Genomic DNA, 12,953 nt, shown 5'->3' with positions numbered 1-12,953 from the left:
AATGTCTCATTTATGATTTCTGCATCTTGCCTGTGGGTCATTTATCTATTTGCCTATACATCTGTCTGTGTTTTTAATTATATATATATATATGTCTGAATATAGATATGTCACGTGCTTTTGCCTGCTTGGTTTATCAGTGGTTCCTGACGGACAATTGCCTTGGGACAAGGATTAAAAAAAAAAAAAAAAATGCAGAGAACAAAACACTGATTACATAAATGACAGTCTTTGTTATCTGAATTTGTCATATGTTTCAGTGACAATAACCGGCTTAACCTAGCCAAAACACATTGGCCGCTGATTATGAGCAGTGCTAGTGGGGCAGGAATGGCCCTTTAGATTCACCCACCGGCCTATACAAAAGCATTATTCCAGTGGGTTCATCCAAATGTGGCGCAGCCTTTTTAAATAGTCACTTTCCATCAGATCGATTCTGACATTTGTATGGCGACCTGCCAACGCCGCGTCGGTCGCCATAGTGAATCCACTGAGCTCAAGATAAAGATCCATAATCAATAAGAGTGTAATTAGTTTGATGACCAGGCGGCTTAACTTTTTCAATTCACTTTAATGCACATGGTAATTAGGAGATTGGCTCACATAATCTGTTCGTGTGATATCAAGTAATAAGATTATGAAACAGAGATTAACTAGGTGCTTATACGAGGAGGAAGTGACTGCTGTTTGCTCACGTTTCTGAATATGGCTACAAAGTGACCTGTTAGATGACTCAAAATGCAGTGCAAATGTGGGGCCATCATCATAAACTGGAATTTATTACATAATTGACTGAATCCATCTGACAAGATATACCAGCAAAAGTCATTTTTGAGGGTCAGCTCAGGAAGAAATGGCTCCTCAAAGTCAGTTCCCACTTAAATTTACACTTTTTACAGTTTTTATATTTCAGATGAATATAAATTATGATTCTGAAGAGTTTCCTTGTGTCTTTCATTTCCCTATATCATCATATGTTATATATATATATTTACAGGAAAAGGTACGTGTTCAGGATGTAAAATGATAGCCTGTTTTGCACATGCACAGATGTACTGATGCTCCTCAAGCAGTTTAAATGCTATTTAGAAATTGAAGAACTCCAGTTGACTTTGACCCATTTTGGACATTGATGGAATGTTCAGTGTTTTTAAAATGTAACTGATAAAGATGAGGTCATCATAAGTTGGATTCTATATTTGGTCTATTTGCATAGAAGGGTTGTTATAATAATTTGCATAGAAGGATTATTCTAATATTTTTTGTTACTCTAAATAAACCACACATTATAAAAATAAAAATGAATGTATTTTAAAAAATAGTGCACAATACTGTAAGAATTTTCCGTATTAGTTTTTTTTTTTTTTTTTACAGTTGTTTTACCAGTATTTTGAATTTTACACTTCATTGTTTTAGAGGTAACAGAAAATGTACATAAAATTTATGGATAATGTCCCATGTAATGAGCTGCCAGACCTTTTCTGTTATTTTATAGATTTATTCGATTTTTTACAGTGTATACGTTTAAAATAAAAACAACAACATTACTAAGTAAAATTAAAATTAAAATGGAAATAAAAAAGTCTGTATCTGTCCGCTTCTGACTAAGCATTTATAGGTGCCTTTTTACGCTGCAAAGATGCAAGTATCATGTTAGTTCTCATACATAGTCAATAGAAAACATGATGCATGTTCAGTGTTATGACATCAAAGCAGCTAAACTTTAACAGTATTCTTTTATTTCTGCCGCAGAAGCACATTAGTACTACAACTGACTCAGTATCATGACAGCCAAGATGGCATTTTCCTCTCAGTGGAAGTGAGTTTTGAGACGGTCTATCAATAGAGCCGTTTTCAAGTCTCTCCTCTCCTCTCCTTCACTGGGTCTTAATCCCTCTCTTTTTTGTCTTCTTTCTAGTTTCTGTGGGGCGGGTCATGAGGATCTGAACCTGCACATTCTTGTGGGGCTGTGTGAGCTTGCATAGTAACCAGTGAACCGCATTGTTAGACCGAGACAGAGAGAGAGAGATTATGGCAGCCGTGCAAGTTATAATGTGAGTCTTTGCAAGCCAAGAAAGACAGACCTGAAGGAAAAGAAACACAGTCTTCCATCTGTTGGCAGCTAAATCATGTGCTCTTCCTGTTAAGATGAACCTCTCGTGTTTGTTAGCAGGTGTTGAGATGTAGTTGAAATGCTGAGACAGTATATTTAGGAGGAAAGCTAGAGTGACAGAAATGAACTTGGCTTGAAAAGGAACGGCTCAGACAGGAATTAAAATTGTCATTATTTTTTCACTTTGACGTCGATTAAAAAAACCTGTTGGCTCTAGAGAAACTCTGAAGAGTCTTTAAGCAGCTCTGAAGTCAAATGGTTTGTATGATAAACAGACTCAAATTTAAAGGGATAGTACACCAAGAGATGAAAAACCTCATTTAGTTCCAAACCTTTATACTTTTTGTTTCTTCTTTGGAACATAAAATAAGAGAATTTGAAGAATGCTTGCAGCCAAAGAGTTTAGGTTCCTAGGACATTATATTGCATTATATAATTCAAGTCAATGGGAGCCAAAACTGTTTGGTCTCAAACATTCATCAAAATATCTTCTTTAATATTCCACAAAACAAAAAAAGATTGGAATAAAATGAGGGTGATTAAAAAAATATATGTTTTTGGTCAAAAAACAACTTACAATTCTCAAAGACAGTATTATTTAGAATAGAGCAAACAATTCATATGGACTTTTTTGTAGTACATCATTTTAAGATTTTCAATTTTGGATGTTATTACAGTCAAGATGCTCTCAAATGGAGAGTAAGCAAACTAAGTGTTGTTGTTGAAGTGTTGTGGTGTAGTGTGTCATTTTGTGTGTGTGTGTGATTAGCTGTGTATCTGGTTTCTCCTCCTGAGTCTTGTTTCTCTCATTCTATCTCTCATCACTCCTCCCTTCTATTTACCCTCCTAATGAGGGGGGCGGGACCCCCGTGCTGTGATTGACAGCTCCACACTCCCCTCCTCTCCATTATCTTCATGTCCACACTCATGGTGAGTGTTTGGCTTTTCCCCTCAATCATTAAGAGATGTCACCAGGGTTCGTTATCATTAACAAAAACTAAAACCAAAACCATAAAAATAAAACTTTTTTGGCTACTTGTAACAAAAACATTAACCAAAATAAAATATTTTATATATATATATATATATATATATATATATATATATATATATATATATATATATATATATATATATATATATATATATATATATATTCCGTCTGATTGCCAATTAAGTCAAAATTTCTTAGTTTCATTTAGTTTATCTTAAAGTGCTCAAATAACTAAAACTAAATTAACTAATAAAAATTAATAAAAAAAAACTATATAGACTTTTTAAAAATAATAAAAGTGACAAAAATGCAGAACACAATTACTAACACTTGAAGCAAAATTGAAGTAAAAGCCGAAAATATACAATTACAATGTAAAATATTGACAAAAACAATAATAGCATAATAGTGATAAAATAACACTGAAATAATGTAATGGTAATTTTTACTTAGAAATTTATCATATAAAGCAGAGCTTTCTTTTAACAGGATATTTACATAATGTTTTTATGTATATATATATTTATATTAATGTTATGTAAATTGCATAACTTTGGACTGAAGTATCATTCTCTGAAATCAGGCATTGTCAATATTCATCTGAAAATAAAGAAAGAAAAGTTGGAACAACTTCAGTTTAATTACTGATGCTTATTAAATTACAGTATGAACATGCACTTCCTTGTGAATTATTACACTATACTGAGCTTGCAATGTAACACAACTCAAACAACCTATAATTAGTCCCTGAATAATGTATTCAGGTTAAGTGTCCAGGGCCTGTGTGTGTCTCAGGTTATGGTTCTGATCTGGGCTCTGGTTTTATGTCTCTAAGCAGTCACATTATCTGGATTTAAAATGTCAACTCTGAGCTGAGATCAGCTGAAAGCTGCAGGCGGGTTGTGTTTTCTCCTCACGGAAGCTGGCAGCAGCTACCAGTTTAATTTTCCCCCTGAACAAAAGCTTAGATCAGTTAGTGAGCTCTCATATCTAATCACTGTTGTCCTTCAGCCGTGACACATTTATTCACTACGAAGTTGTCATGGTGTCTTTGATACTGAGCTTATGTTATATATGCACATTTCTCTTAAAGTAAACTTTTAAAAGCCTATTAAATATGCTTATGTTTACTACATTGTGTATGTGTCCTGCTGCTAAAAATAATACTAATGAAAATGCATTAATCCTTTTTTCTTTTCTGTTTTCTTTTTTTGCCCAAGACATTATGACACAACTGAACTATTGCATATTATTTTCAGACACTTTCGCAGGAAAATTTGCTTCAGTGGATTTGTAACCTCTCTCCAATAAAGGATCATTATTTTATAACAAAACGAACAAATATCAAGTTCCATTCTTTATTTCAGTAGGCCTAAACATATATATTTTCAAAAATTAAGTTTTTTTGTTTCTCATATAAAAAATAAAGTAGTATTACCGAATAATTATGTGTAAATTACGAGTATAGCCTACTTAAAGTAAGCCTATATGAGTTTTTAAAGCAAACAAATACAAAAACAACATGATTTATATTTACATATGTGAAATGTACCTACGTCTTTCATCTTAGACTACATCTAAATTAAAGTAAAACATAATTTTTTTAATCAATAAGAACAGGAAACTTAAAAAAATGTATGTGTCTGTTTCAGTGTTATTTTTTTTTATTTTTTTTTTTATTTGTATTTTTTTTTTAAGATGCACAGTAACTAACACTAGAAAAGTTTTTCCCCTACCGATTCAGATAGGCACACGTTTTATTTTCATTTTCGAAAGATATTGTCGAAAGCACTACCTTCTCAAGAACTTAATAATAAAGAAAAAAAAATAGTTCTGCATTACGTAACTGATCGTAAACAGGCCAGAAGAGGATTAAACAAAGGAGATTTAAAACTTCTAGTTTTAGGAAATCTCGTATCATATTTAATTTCCGCCCGATATTTAAATAGTTTTGAAGTAGGGCATGGACAGTCAGGCTATCCTCCTGTTGATCCTCCTCCGTAAACTCCTCGATCCAGGTGTAAAACTTTCCCGCGTCTTCCTCTTTCATCGAAGCCGCGGTGAGTGACATCAGCGCGCACTGCGCTCGTGCTTCCTGACAACTCCGGGATTTACAGGGGATTTTATGCACCATCGTTTTAATAATCGCCGACGATTTACAAGAGACACGACAATCCGCCTGGCAAAGAAACCAATCTTTCTCTCTCACACACACACACACACAGACACATATTGTTGCTGTGCTCTCTCTCTCTTTCACACACACACACACACACACACACACACTCGCTGCAGGCCGGCTGATCCCGCGGCTTTACGGGTTTATACTGCTCAGGAAACTCTGTTGCATTTGGGATTACACAAATACCCCTGGACAATAGGTTAGTGCCAAAAGATATCTTGATTTTACGGGAACGAGCATCTTTAACATCTTTTGGTGCGTGCTAAATTGTTCCCAGAAGTTGGTGCTCTAGGTTTATGTTGTCATGTATCTCGTCATTGTTCAACGTAATGCCAGATCTGGAGCAGTAATTAACTCTGTAAATAGGCCTAAGCATATGACTGGTAGACAAATGCCCTTATGATAATTTGTGATTATCAATCGATTCACTTGATCTGTCTTGCAGGCATCATAGTGACTTTAACTGATTATGTAAATCTTTTTAGCAATTCATAAAGGTTTATACCATTTTCTATTAGTAATTTAAGGATACACAAAAATGTAAAAAAAAAAAAAAAAGAAGAAGATATAAGCTACATATAACATAGGCCTAACCTACATTCAACTTCACAAAAAAAAGTGTTTTCTTTTTATTGAGTCAAGAAGTTTGTAAATCCCTGTGACTAAAACTTCAATAAATAAATAAATAAATAAATTAGGCCTGCTTATATTTTTCCTCAAGGGGTTCACCTCTGTTTATGGTTTTATATAGCTAGCCTATACTAATAATTTTTGAACGACAGAACATGTTGGTTACACACCAGACTTTGATTTGCGAACAAATAGTCTTTTTTTAAATAGCCTATACTAGATTTAAAACCGAATCGTTTCATTGCTTGTTTTGTCCTAATAAATAATTAAAGTACATGATAATATAAAACTATAGGCTACTTACATCTAGATTTATTTATTAGAACTGCAGCCTTTGATGCTTTTTCTCCGCAGTTACCACTTTTTTTTCTTTTTGTAGTTTTTTTACTTTTAAGCTTCACAAAAAAAAAATTTGAAATTACTTTTAATTTTGAAACTGCCATCTAAAAATACATTCACTAATTTTGCATGAATTGTAGGCTATTAAATGTAGTTTTAAATGACGTAAACAATCCAGACAAAAATAATAATTGACCAGGGAAGGCGCATGTCAATAACGGCCTAACGTCAAAGTTTTTGACCATTTTGTTTATAGCATGTTTATAATAATTATTTGTAGAAAATATTTTTTGGCATATAAACGTAAAGCATGCTTGGATCAGCTTCTTTTATGAATGTTTATAATTGTATGCTCAGAAAAGATTAGGTCAATCGACCAAACGGTGAATCGACTGAAAAATAGTAGCCTATAAGCCTAATCATTTGTTTTTGCTTTGCCTCAGTGTTACGCTCACTAAAGGCTCGAATTAAAAGTGAATTCAAATCTACTCCGTTTCTTCTCCTCGGGACCCATACGTTCACACGGCAGGTTAAGAGGTCGTCATGTCGAAAGGAGGAGTTAATGAGTGCGTCTTCGTTCTGATTGGATAAAGCTGTCGTCTGTAAAGACAAGCGAGACTTCTGATTGGTTGTGGGGGGCGGGTCCGCAGGTGTCTTTTGCTCATACACGGACAGGCCATCAGGAAGGTGATCAATCTAAATTCGTTAGCGTTGGCTATCACCTCAATATTACGCGTGGATAACGAGCCTCTTGAGCCACTGCATCTTACTGTCTGCGGATCGGCTTTGTGATCATTTTGGGAACTTTTTGTGAAGTCTGTGGCCAATTGTTTTCTTGCAATTCCAATCATCAGCTGGAGGTTAGAGCCACTGCTCTCCTAAAAGAGTGTATTGGTTTTGTGGATTTTTAGTTTACGGATCTCAAAGAAAGAAAATAAAAAAGAGCACAGAAGACCAAAAATAAGAGGTAAAGCAAAATGTTTCAAATAAGTTTTCATTTTAAACACCAATCTAAAGGCTAAAAGTGCAAAATTTTGGTTGTTTAAGGTTGTTGTGATATATATATATATATATATATCACTTTACAATATGTAATTATGCAATTTAAGTTGGTTCAGTAAGTTGTTTAAAGTTTACAGAATGGTTTAAAAGTGCAGTAAACTTGGCTGTAACTTTGGCATCACTTAGCTTTTCCGTAAAATGAAAGACAGCAGTTGAAATTAATAATTTTCATTAAATTTAGTTTAAAGATCTATTTTGCAAAAATGGTATCAAAGTAAACTATCTTGGAGAAAAAAACTTTCTTTGAATATCTTATTGTAAAAGATAATTTGCCCTGCATTAAGTCTTAGACAAATTAATGCTTAAAAAAATATATAGGCTATATTTTGCTTGAATTACTTGTGTCTTTCAGAACTTCGAAATTTCAGTCGTATTTAATGAACTTCGCTGAACCTGAATGTAAGGAGAAAGAGAGTTGTCGTTTATTTAGTTGATAAGGTTTCTACTGCAAATGGAGTCCCCTCTGGGTATAATCTAAATGGCTATGGAGAATAATTTGCACACTCACTAGCCATTTACATATAGTTAAAGCTCGATTGTGGAGTCCTTAGGCCCATGTTATCTGTCCTCAGCGTGGGATTAATGGCCATTCATAGACATGAGCGACGGAGAAAAAGCGCAACATGTCATTTACAGAACTTTTTTGTCTTAATACATTTGTACTATTGCCTCATAACAATTGCAACGAAACACAGTTTGGTCCTCTCAAATAATTCCAAATGCGCATAAGCCTCGAGCGGCCTTCTGTCCAGGAAAACAAGCGCTTTAGCATTAGAACAATAACTGATGTATTCGATTATACGATGCACATTTTGTTTAAAAAAAAATAAAGGTAACTGTTTATTTATTCTTTCATTCGTTCTGTAAAATTAGTCGCTGGGGTGTATTTTTAGAGATTGTGTCAAAATTATCGATTTTTCTTTTATGCCAAAAATCCTTTATTAGATTAGATTATGTTCCATATAGATATTTTGTAAATTTCTTTTGATTAGTAATATGCATTGATAAGAATTAATTTGGACAACTTTAAAGGCGATTGTCTCAGTATTTAGATTTTTTGCAGCCTCAGATTCCAGATATTCAAATAGTTGTATCTCGGCCAAATATTGTCTGATTCTAATAAACCATATATCAATGGAAAGCCTATTTATTCAGCTTCTAGATGAGGTATAAATCTACATTAAGAAAAAATTGAAACTTAAGAATGGTTTTGTGGTCCTATATATATATAAAACATGACCCTGGACCACAAAACCTTAAGTGTCATTTTTTCGAAATGTATATTATACCTATTATTGAGAGAGTGAGAAATGTATACACACACACACATATTTAAAAAGTACTGTGAATACAACCAAAATATGTATATTAGGTTTATTTAATAAGACATGTTTTCTATTATCGCTTTTTGGGGCCATCATTCAAAGTGAATTCAGTCATTCCGTGTGGACTGGGTCTTAATAATTAACTTGTTTCATAAATTTAAGGCCACATGTTCAATTAATTTAGTTTATAGGCTATATTCCAAATCATAGAAAAAAATATGTATAGCGCGTTTTAGGCCTATCTGTTAACATGTGTTAGACTAAAACGACCATTAATTAAATTCATAACTGCACCGCCAACTTTCAAACGTTTTGGTAAACAAAAGAAAAGATCAAACATTTGGCGGCGGCGCATCAGAAGGAGCGCTTAACAGGGCATGACATGTAAATGGCCAATTAGTGTGTTAAGGCCTTGATTAGTCGAGTGTGAAAAAAGAGATCATTAAAGGCAAGACATTGGTCATTCAGACTGGTCACTATGGAGATATACGTTTCACATGTATTTTGTTTTTGTTGTTTTTTTTTTACAATGGGGCTGTGTATTTAATATATCCAAATACTATTTATTACAATGCATTCTGTGATAGGGCAATACATGTATGATAAAGGTGATACAATTACTGGCAGTTCCAAACACTGGCATGCTCTTTTTAGCATTTGTTTTTTAGAAAAACACAATGGAGGGTTGGGGACATTATAACATTTTTAAATAATCACATTTTTATTTTTGGTTTATTTATTTAATAATTTATTTATGTTGCAGGTGTCTCTCTGGAGCTTAACCATGATGTCATACCTCAAACAGGGCCCTTATGCCATGAACGGGCTGGGGCTCAACGGGGCAACCATGGACCTCCTCCATCCCTCTGTGGGATATCCGGGTAAGCACATTTTTTGAAAGATAACATTAGTCTCTTCATGCAGTGTCTTAAAAAATAGCAACAAATAAGAATTTTGCAGTACTTTTAAGCATGCAATGCATGTCAATTCGAAAATGATTCAAAAGCACCTTTAGTGCATGTATGACTTTCCAAACGAACATCTGTAAACATAATTTAGTAACTAAAGTTGTTTTCCTTCTTGCAGCACATCATCGTAAACAGAGAAGAGAGAGAACAACGTTCACTCGCACTCAGCTGGACATACTGGAGAATCTGTTCGCCAAGACACGCTACCCAGACATTTTCATGCGTGAGGAGGTTGCTCTGAAAATCAATTTACCTGAGTCAAGAGTGCAGGTGGGTGTTGTTGTGCCACTTTGCTAATCCTAAGAGATTTAAGTCAAGTCACATATATTTATTTACACACTGCTTTATATATACAGATTGTTTCAAAGCAGCTTTACAATCAAACAGGAAAAGAATGGTAATGTCAGTGTCATTGTCATTAGTCAGCTCAATTTAATTCAGTGTTGATTCAGTTTAGCTCAATAACTCTTGCCAATGTTGTAAATGATCAGTTATGAAACAACTTCAAATAAGCTAACGAAGCTCTACAGAAAAAAAATAGGGTCATTATTCAGCTCAAGTCGGTTTAGTGTTGATTCAGTTCAGTTAAAAAAAACATGTCAATGTTGTTCAGTTAATCCATTATAAAATAAATTCAAGTTTAGTTCATTGTTGATTAAATTCAGTTCAGTAACTAGGCCAGTGTTGCAAAGTTCATCAAATATGAGACAATTTCAATTCAGCTACAGCAGCTCTACAAAAAAACCAGAGTGTATATGTTGTCCTATTGTCTTATTTGTTTATTTTTATTTATTTGGACCTTGATTTTGTAATAAAAGATTGATTTATTGATTGATTGTGATTATTCAGCTCAGTTCAGATTTAGTATTAATTTAGTTGAGTTCAATTAATGCATTAGTGCTGCAAAGTTCATCCATAATGAAATAAATTCAATTTCAGTGTTTTCAGTCTAAAGGAGATTATTAATCTTAATTCAGATTCAATGTTGATTCAAATCAGTTCAGTAACTGTCGATGTCGTTGTAAGATGCTATAAAGACAATAGTGTCATTACCCAACTCAATTCATTTTGATTTTTGTTCTCATCTGATAGTGTCAGTGCAGTTAAATAAATATTTTAGGTGCTCAGATCTTAACATTTCATCTCATAGATGATATTCACTGATTTGCGTGACAGTCATTAACCTGTGATGTGCTTGTCGACAGGTTTGGTTTAAAAACAGACGGGCAAAGTGTCGTCAGCAGCAGCAGAGCAGCAGCAGTTCCAAGATCCGTCCGGCGAAGAAGAAATCCTCTCCATCCCGCGAGAGCCCGGGGTCAGAGAGCAGCGGCCACTTTACTCCTCCTGCCGTCTCCAGTAACACCTCATCGTCCTCATCTTCGTCCTCGGGCTCCAACCCCTCTGGTCTTAGCGGAGTGGGCCTGATAAGCAGCTCTTCCTCAGGAACAACACCTGTCTCGTCCATCTGGAGTCCCGCTCCGGTCTCTCCGCTCCCCGCTCCCTCTTCGCTCCCAGACATCTCCCCCCCGGCCAGTGCGTCCTGCATGCAGAGGGCCATCTCGGGCGGCGGGGGCACCACAGGAGTGCCGTCGTACCCTATGCCCTACAACCAGGCTCCAAGCTATGCCCAGGGCTACCCAACCTCAAATGCTACCTCTTATTTCGGTGGCATGGACTGCGGATCCTATTTGGCCCCGATGCCTGGCCACGCCCACCATCACCCACACACCCATCACACACAGCTGAGCACCGCCACGGTGTCAGGACACCACCCTCACCATATCGGGCAGAGTGGGGGACACCCGCACCACCCTCACCAGGGGTACAGCAGCGCAGGACTGCCATTCAGCTCCTCGGACTGTCTGGATTACAAAGATTATAAAGATCAGGCTGCCGTGGCTTCATCATGGAAACTGAACTTCAGTCCAGCAGCGGCTGACTGCTTGGACTACAAAGACCAGGCCGCCTGGCGCTTTCAGGTTTTGTAAGGACTATTCATGTTGTTTCCTGATGTTTACTTGTTTGTTTTACTGTGGAGAAAGCCACCACAGGGAAGAAGTAGTGACTTTTGTGCCAACTTTTCCCACTTTTTGGGTGAAGAGCCGTAGGAACAAGGGTTCATGAACCAAGCGAGACGTGCCCTCGGTGGACAGATTAAAAAGCGAAGGTCAAATTTGTCGCACTCCCGACAGGACGCACTGAACAAATGAGACATGTGATGTTTGAAACAATGAAGGCAATAATAATTTTATATTATTTTCTCTACAGAGGTGAATGTGACTTATGCCTTACAGCTTGTGTGAGATGTTAAAAACTAATTTGCATTCATGTTCATTTAATAAATATAAGCTTAAATTTGAGACAAACTGTTTTTCATTCTCTTTTTGACTTCTGATGTAACATTATGGGGCTTGTATGTGAAAAACAACAGTTTCAAAACCACTATAAATTTTTTGAACAAAATTGTTTAAAATTCAATAAATCTTCTTTCATTGCAAGTTACTAAATTTTGACTATTCAAAAACAAAATCTTGTTCAGTAATGAAGATTTTACTTTCAAATCTAAGATTTTACTTAACAAACATTAAAGCAAATGCAAGAACGACCAAGCTCCACAATAAAGATTATAATTATTCCAATTTTAAAGCTATAATCCACAATATACTATGAATTACAGTGATTTTGCCATGGTTAGGTGGTGTCCCTAAAAGGAAACAATCATTAAACCCAATACTAAAGTTCATAAGCATTACTAAATGATATTGCAGATGTAGAGACTTTATACTATAGATGCATTAATACAGAATTTTTATTATTTGGGTATCATAAATGCCTTATCCAATCAGAGTTAATTTTACTGTAAAGCAATAAACACCTCAAGGCTATGAGTACAATGCAAAGGACATGAAAGTCCTTAAACTGTTAAAATCATTGTAAAAGAAGCTTTTCAAAAATGATGGCAGCAGCACTATGTTATAAGTGCTATGTTACAATTCTTCCATCAAAGTAACCTGTGGGCTTATGTTTAGTGTTGCCAAGAAACATAAGAAATGTTTGATATCTGTCTGTTTTATAATGAGTCACAGGATCTAGTGAACAGCATCTTATTTTAATTAGTTGAGTTGTGGCTGGAATAAAAGTGTGGCTTAGATTCAATCCAACAGAAAAGCTAATGAAGTCATATCAACACATTTTGATGAACATGTACTGGTATTTTGACTGGTAATAAGTGGGTTGCAATGATGTGCCGATTTATTTATCCAACAGAAAAACAACACATCATGATTTTAATTATCAGCTACCTCAAGACTATCCGAAGCAGCTGGGTAAATAGGGTTAG

The 12,953-nt window shown here is 35.2% G+C and overlaps 1 protein-coding gene across 3 annotated transcripts; it reads left to right on the top strand.

Annotated features, from left to right (window-relative positions):
* Positions 1-5,122: 5,122 nt before the first annotated feature.
* LOC128020961 (homeobox protein OTX1 A-like) lies at positions 5,123-12,178 on the top strand. Of its 3 annotated transcripts, none has more exons than XM_052607803.1 (4): positions 5,123-5,488; positions 9,409-9,526; positions 9,732-9,883; positions 10,819-12,178. In XM_052607803.1, the coding sequence occupies exons 2-4, from the start codon at positions 9,430-9,432 to the stop codon at positions 11,599-11,601; spliced, it is 1,032 nt and encodes a 343-aa protein (XP_052463763.1). In that variant the 5' UTR covers positions 5,123-5,488; positions 9,409-9,429; the 3' UTR covers positions 11,602-12,178. The 3 variants fall into 3 exon arrangements, with proteins under 3 accessions (XP_052463763.1, XP_052463772.1, XP_052463753.1); XM_052607812.1 differs by lacking the exon at positions 5,123-5,488 and adding an exon at positions 6,951-7,118; XM_052607793.1 differs by lacking the exon at positions 5,123-5,488 and adding an exon at positions 6,951-7,225 and having other exon boundaries at positions 10,819-12,176.
* Positions 12,179-12,953: the final 775 nt, after the last annotated feature.

Source organism: Carassius gibelio, chromosome A1 (genome assembly GCF_023724105.1).
Source record: "Carassius gibelio isolate Cgi1373 ecotype wild population from Czech Republic chromosome A1, carGib1.2-hapl.c, whole genome shotgun sequence".
NCBI lineage: Eukaryota > Metazoa > Chordata > Actinopteri > Cypriniformes > Cyprinidae > Carassius > Carassius gibelio.
Note: the sequence above shows the minus strand (reverse complement) of the source record. Positions and strands in the feature narration are given on the sequence as shown.